The sequence below is a fragment of the Pholis gunnellus genome (assembly GCF_910591455.1).
Source record: "Pholis gunnellus genome assembly, chromosome: 6".
Taxonomy (NCBI): Eukaryota; Metazoa; Chordata; class Actinopteri; order Perciformes; family Pholidae; genus Pholis; species Pholis gunnellus.
The window spans coordinates 3958299-3978299 of record NC_136532.1 but is presented as its reverse complement, the minus strand read 5'-3'; the positions used below and the strand labels follow the sequence as shown (position 1 = coordinate 3978299).

At 43.4% G+C, this 20001-nt stretch overlaps 1 protein-coding gene across 1 annotated transcript in view; it reads right to left on the bottom strand.

The window, feature by feature from the left end:
- cacna1ba (calcium channel, voltage-dependent, N type, alpha 1B subunit, a) overlaps nt 1-20001 on the bottom strand; it is a gene marked incomplete at both ends in the record, with an annotated part of 136995 nt that overhangs the window by 9632 nt on the left and 107362 nt on the right. The window contains 9 exons of the mRNA XM_079160508.1: nt 3524-3705; nt 4221-4336; nt 7910-8017; nt 8757-8862; nt 12795-12891; nt 13133-13260; nt 14737-14887; nt 16405-16496; nt 16647-16712. Coding sequence (XP_079016634.1) covers nt 3524-3705; nt 4221-4336; nt 7910-8017; nt 8757-8862; nt 12795-12891; nt 13133-13260; nt 14737-14887; nt 16405-16496; nt 16647-16712 — 1046 coding nt within the window. The remainder of the gene's footprint in view (nt 1-3523; nt 3706-4220; nt 4337-7909; nt 8018-8756; nt 8863-12794; nt 12892-13132; nt 13261-14736; nt 14888-16404; nt 16497-16646; nt 16713-20001) is intronic.

Here is a 20001-nt window from a genome sequence, read left to right as displayed (position 1 = left end):
AGTATGGATACAATCCGACCGGCACTCCCTGCTTAAAAGCTAAGGTATGGAAGCAATTCAAAGTAGATTGCAACTTTTCATGGCAAGGATTTGACAACAAAATCCTAACTTTTTAAGTGTCTTGCCCAAGGACACATTGACTAGCTGAGCCGGGGATCGAACCGATCTTCTGATTGAAGGCCCTGCTCTACCACTAAGCCCCAGTTGCCCCTCATGGTAGGGTTGTACTACAGCCCTGGATTTATTCAATTTCAACTTTATGGTGCAGGCCACTTCCATTTTGGAACAGTTTTTTGTTTCATTGAGGGGATTTCGCTGCATTTTGCTCTGCCTCTCCCTCATTCCTAGTGTGTTTCTGTGTTCCCCCTTCCTTGTGTTTCTTCTTTGGTCCCGTTTGTCCTCTCTCTCTATGTTTATGTGTGTCTGTCTAGGCAAAGCACTCAATCTCTCTCTCCTGCTGCGATCAAGCTGCCCATCTGAGACCTATCCACTAATCACGCTCCTGCAGTATATCTAGCCTGGCTCTTCACTGCAGTCTTCGCCAGATTGTTCACTTAAGCAACCTGGTACAATACTACAGCTCAGCCTCTAGTGGCGCTCCTATAATGTGCACTGGTTTGTCTGAACCCTGTGCTTCAGATCCAATCTCCTCCAGCACCTCGGCTGTCTGCTTTCAGCCCACAGCTAAGCCTACTATGCTTGCTCTGCTCCACAGCTATCTCCTGATCTGCTCTCACCATACCTTTTCTGTAAGAAAGCTGCTTGTGAACTTTTTCAGATCTTTGTCTGAGTCCTGCTCTTGGGTCCTAAATCCACTCGTTACTTCACACGGCAAATGTGTGAAGATTCCCAAAGAGCTTAACAGCTTGGGAGTCCACACCAGTCAGTCAGGAAAGCTTTTTGGATGAGAGGTGATGAGAGGTGAACTATTTTTAAGAATCTAAAGCAAGTCCAGTTGCCTTTGACCTCCCTAGAATTATACAGTAAGCAAATAGCTACAAGTTGAGAGGACATGGACTTTGCCATTGGTAAGGCAGACTTATGCTTCTCTTTCAAGCTGGCCCAACGTTCAAACTGATTTATAAAAGTAGAATTGAACATGTTAATTGTTATAGCACCGACGCAACACTAAGTGAATGAGTCATGAATGAGTTTTTTGTACAAATCGATCATCAAATCTGTTGGGCGTTACTGAAGAAGAGAAGACTACTGAGCCTTCATTCAACACGCACACAGGTGTCACTGAGAACATGTTGGACAAGCTGTGATTTTCATGTCAAGTCCTCACACGCTCGAACAGTTTAGAGGTGTATTAGCTGCAGCAAGGCTCTCTTCAGAGCTGAGTTTGAGCTCACAAGAGAAGCACTAATCTGCCTATATTTCCCTCTCAAAATGAAAAAAGATCCAATTCTGGCCTGACGTTCTGAAGCTTTGTGGAAGTTCTTTAACACTAAATGTCAACATTCACCCATTCACACACTGATGGCAATAGCTACCATGCAAGGTGCCACCTGCCCATCAGGACTACCTAACTCATTCACACACCGCAGGCACAGCTTACAGGAGCAACTTGGGGTTCAGCGTCTTGCCCAAGGACACATCGACATGGACTAGTGGAGGCGGGGATCAAACCGCCGGTCCTCTGATAGAAGGACAATCTACCTCTGAGCCACAAATCTCTCGCTCTCCAGCTGACTTTGGGTGTTCACTATGTTTAACCAATCAGATTTGACCACAATCTCCCAAAGCCAATCATGTGGTTGCTACCAAAACCGAGCTCCTCTCTATTGTCAGTTGTCATGTCAGCACAAACCGACACAACCCTCCAGTCACATCAATGTCCAGGGTTCCCTCCACTGAGCTCACCAGAAGTCCCGCTCAGCATCCTATCATCCAGATCTTCAGCAAACTCTTAAACTCTTCACCGCCACCAACACCAGGGTCTAATGAGAATATGACTGTACTAACCATGGCATAGCCTCTTAAACGATACAACATCATGATGGGGTCTACGTAAAAGACTCTACACAATACTAACTTCAATGTGCAACATGTAATACATTTGTTCACTCGAAACCAAGTCTCTCCTGATTTAAAGAAATTAATCTTTATTTTCTTTCTGCCTCTTTTCTTCACCCAATCACGTACGTGATGCTGTCCATTTGAACTCAGTTCCTGGTAAAGCAGGTAATAGCACCTGCAGAATACCTCGTCTTTCATTGTTAGTCTTGACACAGTAAATGTGGTCTTGGTTTTCCTTTTGATGTTGTGAATCCCACTAAACATTACTGTACTGATTGGTCTTAATGTGATAAACCAGCCCTTAGCTTTTTATCATGCTGTAGTAAACCCAGTCTTTTTTACTGCGGCTTTTAAACCGTCGTAGACGTGACATTGTGTCCCAAACACGTGACACAAGACACAACCGGGTGGAAAAACACTTTGTGTGTCATTTGTGTGATTATTTGCAGGGTCTCATCATCAAGGGAGGGTGGAGACATGTTCACAGAGGTTGATCATGTATTCTGCTGGATTTACTGAGGTCACGCAATTTGGGATGGTTGCTTTTGAAGGGAAATTTCTCCTCAAAACCTCAGCAGACCAGCTGTAAACAATGCAGATGGGATTTACTGTAGTCACAAGCAAGGTTGTGGTAGAAACAGGAATACATCATAGAACTACACACTGTATAACGACTATACATACAAATGAAGCTTAAGAGTAAGTTCAGTCAGGAAGACTTCTCTTTACACTCCTTTTCATTCATAATCTCTGAGTCTCTCTCTCTCCCTGTGATTACTCTATCAGCTGATTGTGTGCGTTCACATTAAATTAACCAACCAGGTTCTGCACAGTATCCTTAAGCCAATCACATTGCTCTCTGCTGCTGTTATTTCAGCGCAGTCGGATGCGGCCCTCCTCCACCCCAGTCGCCTCCAGTCAGCATCACAGTCATCCTCCTCCTTCATCAATAGAGTGCAGCAACTCCTTTCATCACCACCACCACCAGTGTCTGGACTCCAGGGGGATTAGGCCTTATCTGACCTCAGCATCCCTACTTGTCGATTATCCTACTTCAGGATGGAGTCAAATCGCCAAAGACTTTACACTATTCACTTTTTATGAATACCATGTGTAACAAATTATTGTTACATTTGAATGAAGTCTCTCCTGATTGAACTAAGCTTTTCTTTACTTTGTTACATTTAAGTGAACATTTGGCTTTATTTACCTCAGTATCAGCCTGCTGGCCCCCCCTTTCTGAGTTTGGTGACTGCTTAATAATCTGCTAAATGCTGCTTCGTAAATCAGTAACTATGCTATATGCAGATTGCAACCGCAAATGCAATGAAAACTTCAGCAAACATTTACACAACATCATTATATCAGTCTTCAGTTTTTCTTAGGGTAAGTCGGGACAGAAAAATACACCTAAACCAACCTTGACAGTGTTTTTACCCTGGATGTAGTTTTAGTCTTGATATGGTACCATAAGTTTTAATTCCTGAAGCGTTGAACTTACAGCGTGCCTCCATTGTTGAGGGAGTTGGAGCTAGGTCTGGTCTGTGGCAGGGACTTGGCATGGGATTTGGGCTGGGGCTGAAGCATGCTGGGAGGCTCCACACTGTTTAACATCATAGGTAGATCTTTCTCCTGCATGTGAGTCAGAGGCAGCAATGGCTTAAACAGAGCCCCGACCTTGCACTGTGGAGGAGAGACGTATGGCAACATGCTGAAGACATTCAGAGGCAGCAGGCAGAATATTGTTGCACCCAGGTCTGACAGCAGGATCTCAGTGCCACCCAGATTTAGAGACTCGGGCCAACATATTCATTTTTTGCAGTCATGCTTGTAAGTGGTACATCTGTGTGCATCTGTGATTGTTTGTGTGTGCAGAAACAAACATGCACCTGTACAGTAGTAGACACCAGTCAGCAGCCAAATGCTAAGTGTGCCTTTAATAACCAATTACTGTGCACCTTTACACTGAAAACATTAAATTAGCAAAGCTGTTGATGGATTTTGTAATCTACCAATGAATGGCTAGTGGCTACAAAAGCATCTTCTGCATGTGTGTATGCATGCAGGCATACAGTCAAAGTGTCTGTGCAAGCATAATATATGTGGGCACATGCATATAGGTTTGCACTAGTACATCCAATGTGTGTGTGCTTCAGTGTGTGTGCAGTGTGCAGGCAATCGTGGTGTGGATGTTGTACCTGGGAGCCTGACGCGCCCTGTTGCTGCTGCTGCTGCAGCCTTCTCGCTCGATTCTGCTTGTAGTAGTCGAAGATCATCAGGGCTGCATAAACCTTCCCTATGGTCAGTTCATTGGCTGAGGAGGTGAGGAGAGAAGAAATGATGTGAAGTCAAACGACGGTACAGGGAAAGGACAGGAGAAGAGGGGAGAGGTTTGGTTTTCAAAGTCCCTTTGTTAAACCATTGCAGGGGGCCACCAGATCACTGTCACATCATCAATTTAGTTTATCTAATCACAAGTGAACCATCAGTTCTCCATCCTCCCCCACAGAGCGTAATCCCCCAAAAGACCATTATGCGGCTGCAAGCCTGCACATCGTCCATCATCTGATAATAGGCGTATTCCACCCTCGGGCCTTCAGCAGTCCCTCCAAAACAGGTGCTGGCTGCACACTGCCTGTACTCTGAGCCTGGTTCCTACATGTCAGCCAGATGGCCAACTTAGCAGTACCAGACAAAAAGTTCACTAATGTGTGTACAGTCTTCTTCTTCTTCTTAGCACAGTATTTTGGACCAAAAATAAATGAACCCTTCCCCCAGATCAGGATCAAGGTGCGCTCTGTATCTGTTTGTAGCTATTGCTCCATGTACAACCCTCCACTTGAGGTCCGCTGTCCCGATTTTTAACGGGCAGCTTGTACTGCCTTTCGGGCAAACATCTGCACCAAAGAACCCAGTCCACCTTCACTCCTTCATCCCTGCTAAAGAGCGCAGCCTGACATTTTTTCCAGGTGTAGGGTTGTAAAAGTCAGCAGCTGACTTCCTCCTTCCTGCCGCTCCCTCACAGCGATGGACAGAGAGGGGCAACAATATTTAAAACCTTCACTCCATTGGTCACACAGGGTACGATATACTGCAAACGCTCTGTGAATGAGACAGGGCGGCACAGACTTCCTCCTCCACTCTGTTGAGCACTCTGGTAGAGGTGATGTTGCTGTTCTCTCTCAGGACATCTGCAGATGTTGTCGTCATCTTTATCAGATGGCCCAGTTTGGTTCAGCCAGCCTCTCTGAGATTGTCTTGCAGGCTGACAGATTGCAGTGTTTGAGTCTGTAAAAAGGTTCCTCAAACAACCACATTCCAGGAAACTCGTTTGTGACTTGTGTGATCTCGAAAACCTGCAGTACAGAGCTGCAATAAGATGATCATGTCCATGTTCTCTGATTGCGAGAGACCGAGTGCCGGCCAGACCAGAAAAAGTCCAGGATGGCTCTCTGGTTGTCCTCGGTCAGGCTTATTGGTGACGTCAGAGTAAAGAGTTTGTAACAACCTTGTCTTATCCCCCGCTGTACAGGGATTGGCCGACTCAGCCCGTCTTCACCAAACATTGAGCACCACTGTACAATAAACCAACCCAAGCCAGAGACTATCACCAAAACCAAAACCAACAAATAAGAGTGATCCACCCCGTAAAAAGCTTTCTCCTGATCCAGAGACACAATACCAAAATGAACATGATCAGATCTGCAGAAATCCAAATTATCCCACATGAGGAAAATGTTGTCCATGATTGTCCTGTCGGTACACAATACATTTGGTCTGTATGTGAAATGTAAGTCCAGGATGTCCGTAAGTCTGTTTGATAAGGCTTTTCAAAGCACCTTATAGTCAGTACAGAGTAGGGCTACTGGTCTGTAGTTCCTGAGTAAAGCCAGGTCTCCTTTCTTTGGCAGAAAGCAAAGCACCGCTCTGGAGACAGGAAGAGATCCTGTTCTGAAGCACTCGAACAAAACGCTATGTAAATCAGGTCCAAGGGTATTCCAGAAACATTTATAATATTATATAAGTCAGTGGAGAGACCATCAATCACTGGTGTCCGTCCCAGTGCTATCTGATTGACAGCAACTGTCAAATCTCCCAGAGTCAGCTCACAGTCCAGACAGCTTTCTCCTCCTGGCTGAGCTGAGGAAGCCCCTCTGAGAGCTCCCACCGACACTCCATGCTGCACTGCTCCGCCCCAAAGAGGTCAGCGTAGAAATCCACGGTGTGGTTCCTCATCTCGCCCAGACTGGTGGTCACCCTGCCTCATGGAAGGCTAAGGCAGGTCATCTGCTTTCGCTTTGACACCGATCTCTCCGGATTGAAGAACAGAAAGCTTGGGGCATCTATATCCTTAAGCTGGAGGAAGTGAGACCTAACGAGGGCTCCCTCCACCCTCTCCTGCAGGATACTTAGTTACTCAACTAATTGATACTGATGGTAATTCCTTAATTTTTTAGCATGGTGAAAAAATGTACTCTTTCTGTTCCCTGGTTCGGGACATATATGTTAATGAAGCAAAACACAGAGCTCTCTATTTCTGCCCTGACAATCAGCAGCCGACCCTTCGCCACCTCAGTAGAGGAAAAGACATTTGCATTTGTTCTAAACAGAACAGCAGTGTCTCCTCCATAAACCAAACATCTCTCCCCAACCATCGATGTTTAACGACCCTATTGTAAGGCTTCGCATGGAGAGGTCAGAGAAGAGAAACACAACAGACAAGATGAAACCAGCAGAGATCTGTGTTTCTGTTGGAAGTCTTACAAACAGATACTGTATCTGACTGTCATAGTCTATGTCTTCTCCACATGACACCTGGCTATTGGACACACCCTGTTCTCCGTGTGTGATCACAGTGACATCTCTGCCTGCAACACTTGTGGAAGCTGCTTCCTCAACATTTTCTGCCGGGTGTGGTTGTATTTCACCATGTAAGAGCCATCACCGCCATCAAGACCTGCTGCCTCAGAGACTAAACATGCTTCAGTTTGGGATATTTACATCCCAAACTCACTGTTTTAAATCCACTGGCAAATGTACCAGACCTACAGAGCTCGTTCTCTAACGACTCAATAGATTTAAATGAACAGACATGGTGATCTGCGTGGAGGGAGCTGACAGCGGGTGGGGAGACATGCACAAATGCGTCCCTGATAAACACGGCGCTCTCTATCAGCTGATAAACGTGAGACACAAATCTCCCTACCGGATAGAAGGACGAGGACACTGTCGGGGGACAGAGAGGAGAGGAGGCTAGAGGAGAAAAGATGAGCGCAGAGAGGAAATGCTGCTGACTCATTCCTTCCTTCTTGATTCATCTCTATTTACCTGCTTGTCTCCTTAATGATTACTTAAAACAAATCGTTACAAAAAATGTACTTCTAACAGAGACTGCTTTGATTAATTCACAGTAAGTAATTCAAAAAGATTTGAGGTAAACAAAAGCATCTTGACAGAAATGAATACCTGATAACATGTCCTTGAGATTAGGGTAGTTTGAGCTACTATTTGCATTTGATCTGAGCATTTGTTTGCTGTTACACAAGAAGTCATTTTCCAAGGAAGCATTGACTTTTTGTAGTGAACACACTGTAAAATTACTGCCATGGTTTTAAAAAAATGCCCCCCCACAGATATTATGTCTTATTACTCTTCACAATAATAATAAACATTTCTTTGGGAGAGCCATTATAGTTGGCCTAACACACCATCCTCAGCTTCCATGGACACTGATGTACACAACACATCCCTTTTCCTTTTGTGTTGTGCATACATTTCTGTTACTTTTGTTGAAAAGATCCCTGTGCGTAATCTTTGAGACGGTGCGTGAAAGTCAGGTTGAGATAAGACCAGAGAGTTCAACATGTAGACATGGTGACATGCTTACGTTTATGTGGTGTCACCAACAGATCCATGGTCTTTTGAGAGAGACTGGGCCACACTGTAGACAACTCCTTCTTTAACACAGCATCAGATAAGCGCTGGCCTACCATGCCTGGAAATCCACAGAGAGACACTTTAAACCTTGTTTATTAAAACACATGTCAACCTCCAGTAACAGCACAGCATACAGTGTTTTAAATAGAAAAGGTGGGAAAGATAGACTAAATAAAAAAGTAACATCTTCTGACTAGTTTATTCTGATGTACGACACGAAGCAAGCAAAGCAATAAATCAGTTGTTTCTGAGGAGAAATCCTCATTCAAAGTGCAGATAGACTAACAACTATTTGAAGACGATGATTAAACATTAAACATATTTCACTGGTATTTGCAATATTGGCTTTTAAGTGAGAACTGTGTATGTGGTTTCTTAGCCTCTAACGTGACGATATATTGTCAGCTTCACATTTCTTCAAGAAGGTCTTGTGAGATGATAAATAGATTCACTACAAGCCCTTATGTACAAAGGCACATGCAGAGTTCGGCAGAAAAGTCTCTTCGTAGGTTTTATAAACAAGGTTTTCTATGTATTTCCTGTCAGGTCACCGAAACTCTGAAAGTGTCCATTGTTACTCCTGTATTTTCTTTTAAATGTCAGCTTGAAAAAACAACTCAACACAACTCTGATTGGCTTGTTCTGGTGTATCTATACTTTATGTTTCTTCTCAAACCAACATTATTCATATGTTGTGTTTTCTTAAGATGTGAACCAGAGAGCAGGTCATTACATTACTCTATTCTAGTCATTTTTTATCTCTTCTATTTGAATGATGTGTGGTGTGTTTCACTGACCTGAGGCCAGTTTGATCTCCAGGGCAGTGCGAATCAGGGCCATCAGGGTGGAGGTGAAATGGACACTGTTGTCATCAGCGATGGGCATGTTCATTTTGACGAGGCGCTGAGGAGAGTAGATGAGTGGTGACAGAGAGACTTTAGATCACTCAGTGATAGCACCCAGCCCCATCACAACAGACAATTCACCCAGAGAAATCCATCTGTGTGCTGCAGTGATCCAATACCCTCCATGGCTTCACTCTCTAAGCATAATGTAAATTCAAGTTTAGTTGAAAATAGTTTAGCCATATTGATCAAATGTTACCGAGACTCAGTTCAGCACACAAAAAGCCTTCTCTACTAGCACGCACAGGAGGAGACAAACTAGACATTTACATTCACTGCTATTGGCTACAGTATGCACTACGCTGCAAGTCAAAGTGCACTGGTGCAAGACTGACATTGATCGAACAAAAGGTGGAGAGTAGGCATGTAACGCATAACCATGAAGGTGCATCGACAGTCGCAGGAGCTCGACTCTGTGGTTGCCATCCTAACAATCATCAACTTGCAGTTGAGAGGGTTGACTATGCATGAAAAGTGGCAGCTAACAATAAAGAGTGTCCATTCCACCAAGCCTGGGCAGCCTTAGCAGGAAGACGTGGTTCATAGAGAACTAATGGCACCAGGAGAAGCATATAGAATGCTGTGAGATTGTTGTTGTAAGAGTTGAGCTCCCCTGAACACAAAAAGCATTCGCCTACATGTGCTATCAGTGGCAGTGCAGAAAGTAAGAAAGACCAGAGTCAGAATGAGACAGGGATGAAGAGCTGAGGGACAAACTCGACACACACTTATACAACCACACCAATTTGCATGTGGTCCCACATTCGCCAACACATACATACACGCACAACTGCAGGCTGCCCAATTAGAAAGACAGCAGTATAGACCAATGTGATCTCACAGAAATACGTGACATGACTACAGTCTCTTAACAGCGCATTACATGACGGTGGCCAGTAATGTGTAAAATGGCATGCTGCCACAATTTATTGTTAGATCTAGGCAACAAAACTACATTTTAAGTCATGGAAATAAAACATCATGGTTTGGGTTCAAACAAATACCTTGGTTATGATACTTCTTCCGTAGTCTGTTTAATTTCAAATAATTCACTTTGACTTGTTGTTTCACCGGGGACACCAACACTGGTCTCATGGGTGAAAGTCCCATGTTTGACCCTCCTCCTTATTTTCGTAGACTCTGGGAATGTGGGTGTCCACCACAAAAAGGGAAACCCAATTGACTTTAGACTGACAATGTTTCTGTGGTGTTGGCACGTCATTTTAACCAGTATGTGCCACAAAAACGTCACGTGCTGGTCATCGTCATTTCATGTATTTCTGTGAGACCAGGCTGATTCAAAAGATACCAATTGTCAGTGTGAATGAAATCTTATATTTTACTTAAATCCAATCTTTTTACAGCCACATTGTGTCCACATGGACTTTATACGTGGTATTATCATCTCCATTCTGCTTACATTGTGAGTAGATCTCAACATGCATCATTAGGTAGGCGGAGCCTGCTGACTTAGTCAACTAATGTGGTGAATCTCAACAGAAATGTGCATGCACATGGCAGACGGAGACAGCTGAAGGCATTAAATCCCCCCAGAACAATGCACAACACCATGAGAATATTTATTTTGAATGTCAAAAACAAATGACTTTTGTAATAATAGAATTTCATCATTTGGGTCGAATCCACTTTACAAAGTCTCACAAAACGTCATCTGTATATCATTTCCATAGTAGTCTATTGGCCATACTCTATGGCCCCAGAAAAATGGAAGCCTGGAAATGTTTTTTGGCATGTTCTAAAAAGTAAGCTTTAATTAGAAAGAAACGGGCATATAATCCATGGAAGGTGTGGCTACTGTTCCCATAGCCCTGCTATCAATAAAGGCTTATCTGAGCTTCTCTTCAGCAGGCTAATGTTCCCTTTACTGTAAGAAGCTCATCAGAGTCCCTGAAGAAGCTTGCTAAGACTGCTAGCTCAGCTGCCCCTGGCAGTCATGTGACCTTGGTCGTACACGTTATCGCTGTCAACACTTTCAACTTGTTGAACAAATCTTAAGAATGTGATCACAGAGTACAAATGTAATTTACTTCTGGCTGAGATCGGATCGCAATGTAGCCAGACCACTGCGAGATGTTGATGATTGTGATCATATTGACGGACAGTTTTCCTGATTCAGACAAGATATCCAGATACAGATCACTTGTTCTTATCAGGTGGAAATGTTGTCTTTTTCTCAGTTATCTGAATCAATATTTAGCCAAAAATAAATAAATATGTAAAATAAAAAAATCACATTGACATATTTGTATTAATGCTGTGCAGCACGAACATTCTAATACAACAACAAATGCACGCAATAGTACACACACACAGAAATATTTCTAACAGTGGATGGACTGTGATGAGATGTGAGAGAGAATGAGAGGGAATGGGCAGCAAAGATAGAACCACAAAGTGAAAAGCACACAGAGAAAGTATTGCTCCCACAGAAAAGCAACAGAAGCTACACATAAACACACACACACACACACACACACACACACACACACACACACACACACACACACACACACACACACACACACACACACACACACACACACAGACTGCTCCACAAAACAAAATGTAACCTAGGGCATACCATTTAAAAGAAATGATAATAATCATATGACACAAGGGAGCAGATTTCCTCCATAAACATAAAACGATATGCTAATTAACATAACTTTAAGTCTTCTTAGATAAGCTCCATGGTTATTATCGTTAGTGATTGGTAGTAGCCCACACAAAGGAACAGTAAAGACAGTAAAGATGAGGTAGGGACTTATATAAAATATCAGAGCGCTAGCAAAACAAAGTGAAGAAACACGGCAGAGCACAGACATTGGCTTGAGTTCACGCCAGTAGGAGAGAGATTGTTGAGCAAAGGGAAGAAGGTGGAGGAAGAGGAGGGTCTACCTTGTAGGCGACTCTTGGCGGACATTTCTTTCCCAAACCTAAGGGTGGGGACATGTGGAGCAGCATCTGATACATATCGAGGTACTTGATACGGCCACTTCACAGGGTAGGAAATGAAAAAAAATGCAAACAGAGGAGGATGGGGAGTTAGAGAAGGAGGAGAGGAACAAAGGGCAGAAACCAACAACAAAAAAGAGAATAATGGAAGGGAAAAACAGAAATCTGTTAATAGATTTCCCAGAGTGAGATGTGAGGTGGATGCCATCCTCGGCCTCAGTGTCGGGGCACAGGGATGCATCAATGTGGAGCTCAGGATCCCTGACAGGAAATATGGAATGGTAAAGAGTGAGTTTGGTAGGAGAGGGGAGGAGGGCAGAGAAGAAGGGAGGATGGGTTGACCCAACACACAGAATGCTGATGGGAGGGAAGAGAAATGACAGCATTGTAACGGGGATGTCTGCCTCAGCATGCTAGCAGACATCCCACTGGTACTTCAACCAGGGTGCACGGAGACAAAGGTTTCAATGCCAGCCCAAGCTTTGGTTGGAAGCATAGCTTGTTCTTCGTGAAAATATCATATGACATTTTTCATTAGGCTATTGATCTGATTCAGATTTTTTTTAAAGACAAGTCAAATCAATTTATATTTGTCTAGACTCTAGCCCAATACCACATAGCACAAACCTGCCTCAAGACTTTACAATCTGCACAGAATACGAATGCCTCTATTCTTAGACCTCCAATGTAGGGATCAAGGCTTTGGAGGTTTAAAGCATGTCTGCTGTGGAAACATCACAGACAGGAGAAAGTCGGCATAGCAGACAATAGTAGGACAATGTTGTGGCTTTGAAAGCTTTGTTTCCACTCCGGCATCATCAACCAAAGCCAGTCAGTTTGAGGGGCGGGTGCTTGTGTAAGACGATTTCATTGGTGCACAGCCATTCAATTAAGTCTTTTGGCATAGAAGTACACAAAGCACCCTAGTAACGGAAATGTCTGGTATTTGCAAACCTTGTATGCTACCCTATTAGGGCAGTTCTTCCCTAAGCCAAGGGGGGGTGAGATAATGCGTAACAAATTGTACATATCCTTATAGGAAATCCGTCCGCTGTGGAAAAGAACAAGCACATAAATACACAAACGTTCAAGACAGCTTAAAAATAAATCAATAATCATCAGTGGGCTGACTGCATACAACAAGGTACAGGAACAAGGCTGGTGTATGACACCTCATTTAGTCACCTTAGTCACACGGGAATGGGAAAGAGAGGAGTAAAGTTAGGCTATCTGTTCACCCCACTTTACTTTGTTTGCCACTCTCTGGGGCCCAGAGGGAGGTGTGAACATACCATGCAGCCGGGTCGTACTCGGCCCAAACCCGGATGAACTCATCGAGGTGATGAGGTCCAAGGATGGAGGAGTCTCTGGTTAGGTACTCAAAGTTATCCATTATGACAGCCACAAACAGGTTCAGCATCTGGAACACAACCATAAAGTAGAGTTTACGCCTTGACCTGGTCACAGCAATAAAACAATAAAGAGTTAATTTAATTGAACTTATCTCAGTGACATCAACACGAGCAGCTGAGCCACTAGTGGATAAAATCAAATCTCCGACAGTCTTTGAAGGAACAAAGAGCCTTATAGCATTATGTTTTAGCATTTTAGCTGTGTTGAACCATCCACTTGTATATAACGCTGCTCTGTCGGAGTATAAGCTGCTTCACAAAAGAGGCATGGCTTAAAATAAAATGTAACTTGAATTAACTACCAATGAAGCTTTAGTAAGCCAGCTAGCTCTTTGGGCTGGCCAATTGAGCCAGCTAGCTTAAAGAGCTATTGTGAATGACTAGCGCGAGCATGTTCCTGGCTGGCTAGCTTGTTAGCGGTTAGCTGGCCATCTACAGTAGTTCACTAATTAGCACTGCAAGAAGTCCCTGTGTGTCTAAGCTCTTTCTGAGGACATCTGGATGAACTGAGCTGTAATACTTTCTGGTGTTACTGGAGCTTTGTAATCACGATCGTTTACAGAAGTAGAATGAAGGACTTCACATTACGACGCTCCTGACTGTGTCAGCTTACTTCTTACTTCTCTTAAAGTGTTGCAGGCCATATTTACATACAGCCAGGCTTTGGGAGTAATGGAATACATGGAACATAGTTATGTATTCGGATAAAAAAAAGGTAACTTCCTTAACAGAAAGTAAAGATGTAATCAGATTACCGACTAGCAGTAGAACAATTTTAAAATATATTTTAAAAGGAGCATATACTACTATCCACATGCATGCACATCGTCACTCAATGGCCTCCAACATTAGTGAGAAAAATGCTTCCTCAACATTTATTACGTGAAGCAGAACAGGGCAACCAGGAGGATGAGATTTTATTTCATCAAGATTCTCTTTTTGCTGAGAGAACCGCTTCTAATTTCAGGTCCAGCTAACGTAATACAAGACAAATGGCTTCATTCAAGTCAACACCTAGCAACACTATGGATAATGGATGATGACAGCATTTCCACAGCTGCTAAATAACAGTGAAAATTCAGCATTGTTCTTTTCTCTTGTCTTCATTTACATATTTCGCATTAGATAATCCAAAAGTAACAGAAAGTAATCAAGTTAAGTTACTTGTGATACTTGGGTTAGGTTACTGACTTTATTAGTATTTGTAGTGGAATATATTTTTAAGTGACCCTCCCAACCTTCTATGAAACCTGATGAACCTCACTGTATGAAAATGACCTGATATATAAAAATGATATCAAACATTATTCCTTCAAATGCATTAAAGTCTCATGTGTTGAAAAAGTTAACTTAACAAGAATTAAAAAAAAAAGGTTTTCTTTGATCACTGCACGTTTATAGAATCTAAAACCTACACACTTGAAAATATAGTAATAAACTAAAAGTGAGTAAACACTGTGGATACATTTACTTTCAGTACTAACCAGGAAGGAGCAGAGGAAGATGAAGGAGACAAAGTAGAAGTAGGCAAAATCACTGCCACACTCGTTCCCATGGGTCCCGGACCGCTCATCACAGGCTCGGTGACTCAAACAGGATAACATGATCTCGTGCCAAGCCTCGCCAGTTGCACTCCTGGTGCACATAAAAACACAGGCAAGAAGAGAGAAACAAGAGACATGAAGTCCAGCCTCAACAACACTACACAGACAAGGTTGCATTCTGTGAAATGATTATTTAATTACATGTGAAAAAGAAAAAGTCACATAATGTAGACTCAACAGAAGTTGAATTGAAAATGTGCAAAGTGTGATTGTAGCTAAATGGACTTGGTTGTTAAACCTTGTTTTATGTTGCTTTATTAATGTCTTACTTAAAGCTTAAATATGTATTTATTAAATATTCATGATTAAATAAGCAACAATCAAAAATTCTTAGGAATTTTTTATTTATAAGTGTTTAACACTCAACGACTCAGCTAATCTGCTTCAGCAGCATGGTGAGGGGGTGGTTTGGTCACATTTGATTGACAGCAGCATGGCAAAATAAGCAATAATCCACCAACTAAAACAACATTTAGATATAAAGTTGCTTAATTCTGATTAGTGCTCAGAAGCACACACTCTTCCAAAAGAGCACGTCCACTTTATATTAGTAGGAAGAGCACAGATAAAAAGATAGAAATCTCTCATGTGAAAGCACTAAAACCTGATGGCTCACGGTAAAAATCGGATTGAGAAAAAAGGTTTAGTTATGTAGTTATGCTTTTATAACAAAACTAAACTGGAAATGTCAGAATCAGTCTGAAAACCAGTAATTGTGTTGGACTATACGTCTCAAATCAGCAGTGTCATTTGGATTTCAGAGAACAATTCTTCAGAAAGGTAGAAGACGTTATATACTTAGATCACATGTTGAAAACTGAGCAAAACCCATCCACTGAGAACGACTGCAACATGTCGTTGGAAGCTTCTGCAAAAGCTAGTAAATGAACTCTGAGTTAAACGTTTTGGTCACACTACTGGGTCCAAAGTCAACAATGAACTTTAACGCACTGTCAACCCACTGTCCTTATGCCAGTATGGGATACAAATGACAAATCTGCTATGGTTCATGAAAGCACTGGAAGAATGGAGGTGTGTTTATGCAGAACTAGTTGTTAGCGCTGCTTCTTAACTCCAATTACAAAAGTGTCTCTGCTGCCACCTGATTCCACCCTTTCTGGCAGTGTGACACCCAGCCCATCGTGTTAGATGATGGGCTGCTTTAACCTCATGGCTGACATCCAAGTATTTACAGAATTTCAAATGAGATTAATAATTAAATTCATAAAGAAGGACCAGGGTCCAGGTATAACCACGATCTATGGAAACCTGTGAGGAGAGAAAGGACAAAGACTCCAGAGAAGAAGCAAAGTTAGTAATGTGCATTACTGGGACATGAATTCATACAGAAGGAGAGAGAGAAGAGGAGAGAGGAGCTCAGTGTATCCTAGGAAGTCCCCCGGCAGTCTAGGCCTATAGCTTCTTACCTAGGGGCTGTTCCAAGGCAAACCTGATATATATATATATATATATATATATATATATATATATATATATATATATATATATATATATATAGCATGCTCAAATTAATAAAGCTTCTTATACCTGAACAGCAGCATGAGCGCTTGGAGGAAAGTACGGAAGTTGTTGTGGTGAGTGATAGCTGTGTCCTCATTCAGCTCAATGTTGCCAAACACCTACAGCAGAGAAACGGTGAGGAAAATGGATTCGTACAGTCTTAGCAATGTGCAAATTAAGTTTTTCACGTTCAGGCCAAAACATTTGAATGGTGAACTACGATATGAATATCATGACCTCTGTGACCACAGCAGAGCGGCATCACTCACCTGCATCCCAATGATGGCATAAATGAAGAACAGCATAGCAATCAGAAGGCAAACATAAGGCAGGGCCTAAAGGACAGGAAACACATTTAATTAATAACAATAATCATCATAAATCACTCCTTGACTGAAATACACACTCATACACACGCATGTTGTTGTGGAGAGAAGTTAGTGTGATGGGACTGCCTTTGGTTAGGCATCCCAAACAGTTAGCAGCAGCAGCTGGAGATATACTTGCTTTTTAACCACGCTTTGACGAAGACAATCCTTCACATACTTGCCTATATACTCTACGTGTTACTGAAGGATTCCACTAGAGGGCACACCAGAGGACCACACAGAGATTCTGGATTTGCATGATAAAAGACGTAAAGAATAAACATGGCGAGACTCGAGGAGATTACTCAATTGTTAAATCTGAGATCACACCTCCATTGCTTCGACACTATGTATTAATTTGCATATTTTAGCTTGATTGTCACAAACTTTTAATTTCACAACAGTACACTAAAATATGTTCCTGAAAATGCTTTTTTACTCATTGAGTTGGCGAGTCTGGCAGTTTAAAATCAAGCCTCCAGGAAGAACGCCTGGGCTTTGAAGCAGATTTTATAGTGGCAAAACTGTGTAATTACAACTTCCGGTCCATCACAGGGTGCCATTGGGCCCAAAAAGACTTTTCCCATGGACTTGCATTTGCTTCTTCTGTTCACTTGAATGAGACCAAGGCTGGACCGAGGGACGGGAGGCGTGGTTAAAGGAAACACCGGCGTTCTTGCTCTATGGCCCCATTGATATGCCAATGAGCAACTTTCATAGGAATGAACAGGGCCCTGCCTCCAACGCTGTATCTAGTTCCTATCTAGAGACTAGAACATTTGATTGGCATCAAAGGAACCTCACTAAGCTGGTCGAAGTCCTATTTATCAGATTGAGCTCAGTTTGTATAAACAATGAAACCTTGATAAAGACCAACGTCAGTCATGGAGTTCCACAAGGTTCCACAAGGTGGCTCAGGTTTATAGTTAGGGCCGGCTCAGGTTTATAGCTAGGGCCGGCTCAGGTTTATAGCTAGGGCTGGTTCAGGTTTATAGTTAGGCCTGGCTCAGGTTTATAGTTAGGGCCGGCTCAGGTTTATAGTTAGGCCTGGCTCAGGTTTATAGTTAGGGCCGGCTCAGGTTTATAGTTAGGGCCGGCTCAGGTTTATAGTTAGGGCCGGCTCAGGTTTATAGTTAGGGCCGGCTCAGGTTTATAGTTAGGGCCGGCTCAGGTTTATAGTTAGGGCCGGCTCAGGTTTATAGTTAGGGCCGGTTCAGGTTTATAGTTAGGGCCGGCTCAGGTTTATAGTTAGGGCTGGCTCAGGTTTATAGTTAGGCCTGGCTCAGGTTTATAGTTAGGGCCGGCTCAGGTTTATAGTTAGGGCCGGCTCAGGTTTATATTTAGGGCCGGTTCAGGTTTATAGTTAGGACTGGCTCAGGTCTATAGTTAGGACTGGCTCAGGTTTATTGTTGGGGCTGGCTCAGGTTTATAGTTAGGGCCGGCTCAGGTTTATAGTTAGGGCCGGGTCAGGTTTATAGTTAGGGCCGGTTCAGGTTTATAGTTAGGGCTGGCTCAGGTTTATAGTTAGGGCTGGCTCAGGTTTATAGTTAGGCCTGGCTCAGGTTTATAGTTAGGGCCGGCTCAGGTTTATAGTTAGGGCCGGCTCAGGTTTATATTTAGGGCCGGTTCAGGTTTATAGTTAGGACTGGCTCAGGTTTATAGTTAGGGCTGGCTCAGGTCTATAGTTAGGACTGGCTCAGGTTTATTGTTGGGGCTGGCTCAGGTTTATAGTTAGGACTGGCTCAGGTTTATAGTTAGGGCTGGCTCAGGTTTATAGTTAGGGCTGGCTCAGGTCTATAGTTAGGACTGGCTCAGGTTTATAGTTAGGGCTGGCTCAGGTCTATAGTTAGGGCTGGCTCAGGTCTATAGTTAGGGCTGGCTCAGGTTTATAGTTAGGGCTGGCTCAGGTTTATAGTTAGGGCTGGCTCAGGTCTATAGTTAGGGCTGGCTCAGGTTTATAGTTAGGGCTGGCTCAGGTCTATAGTTAGGGCTGGCTCAGGTTTATAGTTAGGGCTGGCTCAGGTCTATAGTTAGGGCTGGCTCAGGTCTATAGTTAGGACTGGCTCAGGTTTATAGTTAGGGCTGGCTCAGGTCTATAGTTAGGACTGGCTCAGGTTTATAGTTAGGGCCGGCTCAGGTTTATAGTTAGGGCCGGCTCAGGTTTATATTTAGGGCCGGTTCAGGTTTATAGTTAGGACTGGCTCAGGTCTATAGTTAGGACTGGCTCAGGTTTATTGTTGGGGCTGGCTCAGGTTTATAGTTAGGGCCGGCTCAGGTTTATAGTTAGGGCCGGGTCAGGTTTATAGTTAGGGCCGGTTCAGGTTTATAGTTAGGGCTGGCTCAGGTTTATAGTTAGGGCTGGCTCAGGTTTATAGTTAGGCCTGGCTCAGGTTTATAGTTAGGGCCGGCTCAGGTTTATAGTTAGGGCCGGCTCAGGTTTATATTTAGGGCCGGTTCAGGTTTATAGTTAGGACTGGCTCAGGTTTATAGTTAGGGCTGGCTCAGGTCTATAGTTAGGACTGGCTCAGGTTTATTGTTGGGGCTGGCTCAGGTTTATAGTTAGGACTGGCTCAGGTTTATAGTTAGGGCTGGCTCAGGTTTATAGTTAGGGCTGGCTCAGGTCTATAGTTAGGACTGGCTCAGGTTTATAGTTAGGGCTGGCTCAGGTCTATAGTTAGGGCTGGCTCAGGTCTATAGTTAGGGCTGGCTCAGGTTTATAGTTAGGGCTGGCTCAGGTTTATAGTTAGGGCTGGCTCAGGTCTATAGTTAGGGCTGGCTCAGGTTTATAGTTAGGGCTGGCTCAGGTCTATAGTTAGGGCTGGCTCAGGTTTATAGTTAGGGCTGGCTCAGGTCTATAGTTAGGGCTGGCTCAGGTCTATAGTTAGGACTGGCTCAGGTTTATAGTTAGGGCTGGCTCAGGTCTATAGTTAGGACTGGCTCAGGTTTATAGTTAGGACTGGCTCAGGTTTATTGTTAGGGCTGGCTCAGGTTTGCCTTGGACCAGCCCCTAGGTAAGCTGCTATAAGCCTAGACTGTCGGGGGACTTCCTAGGATACACTGAGCTCCTCTCTCCTCTTTGCTTCTTCTCTGGAGTCTTTGTGCTTTCTCTCCTCACAGGTTTCCGTAGATCGTGGTTATACCTGGACCCTGGTCCTTCCCCCTGCCGTGGCCCTGCTGACGCCTGCTGCTAGTACCATTATTATTAGTAGTCGCATTGCTATTGCTATTGCCGATACCATTACTGCTTTTGTTATCG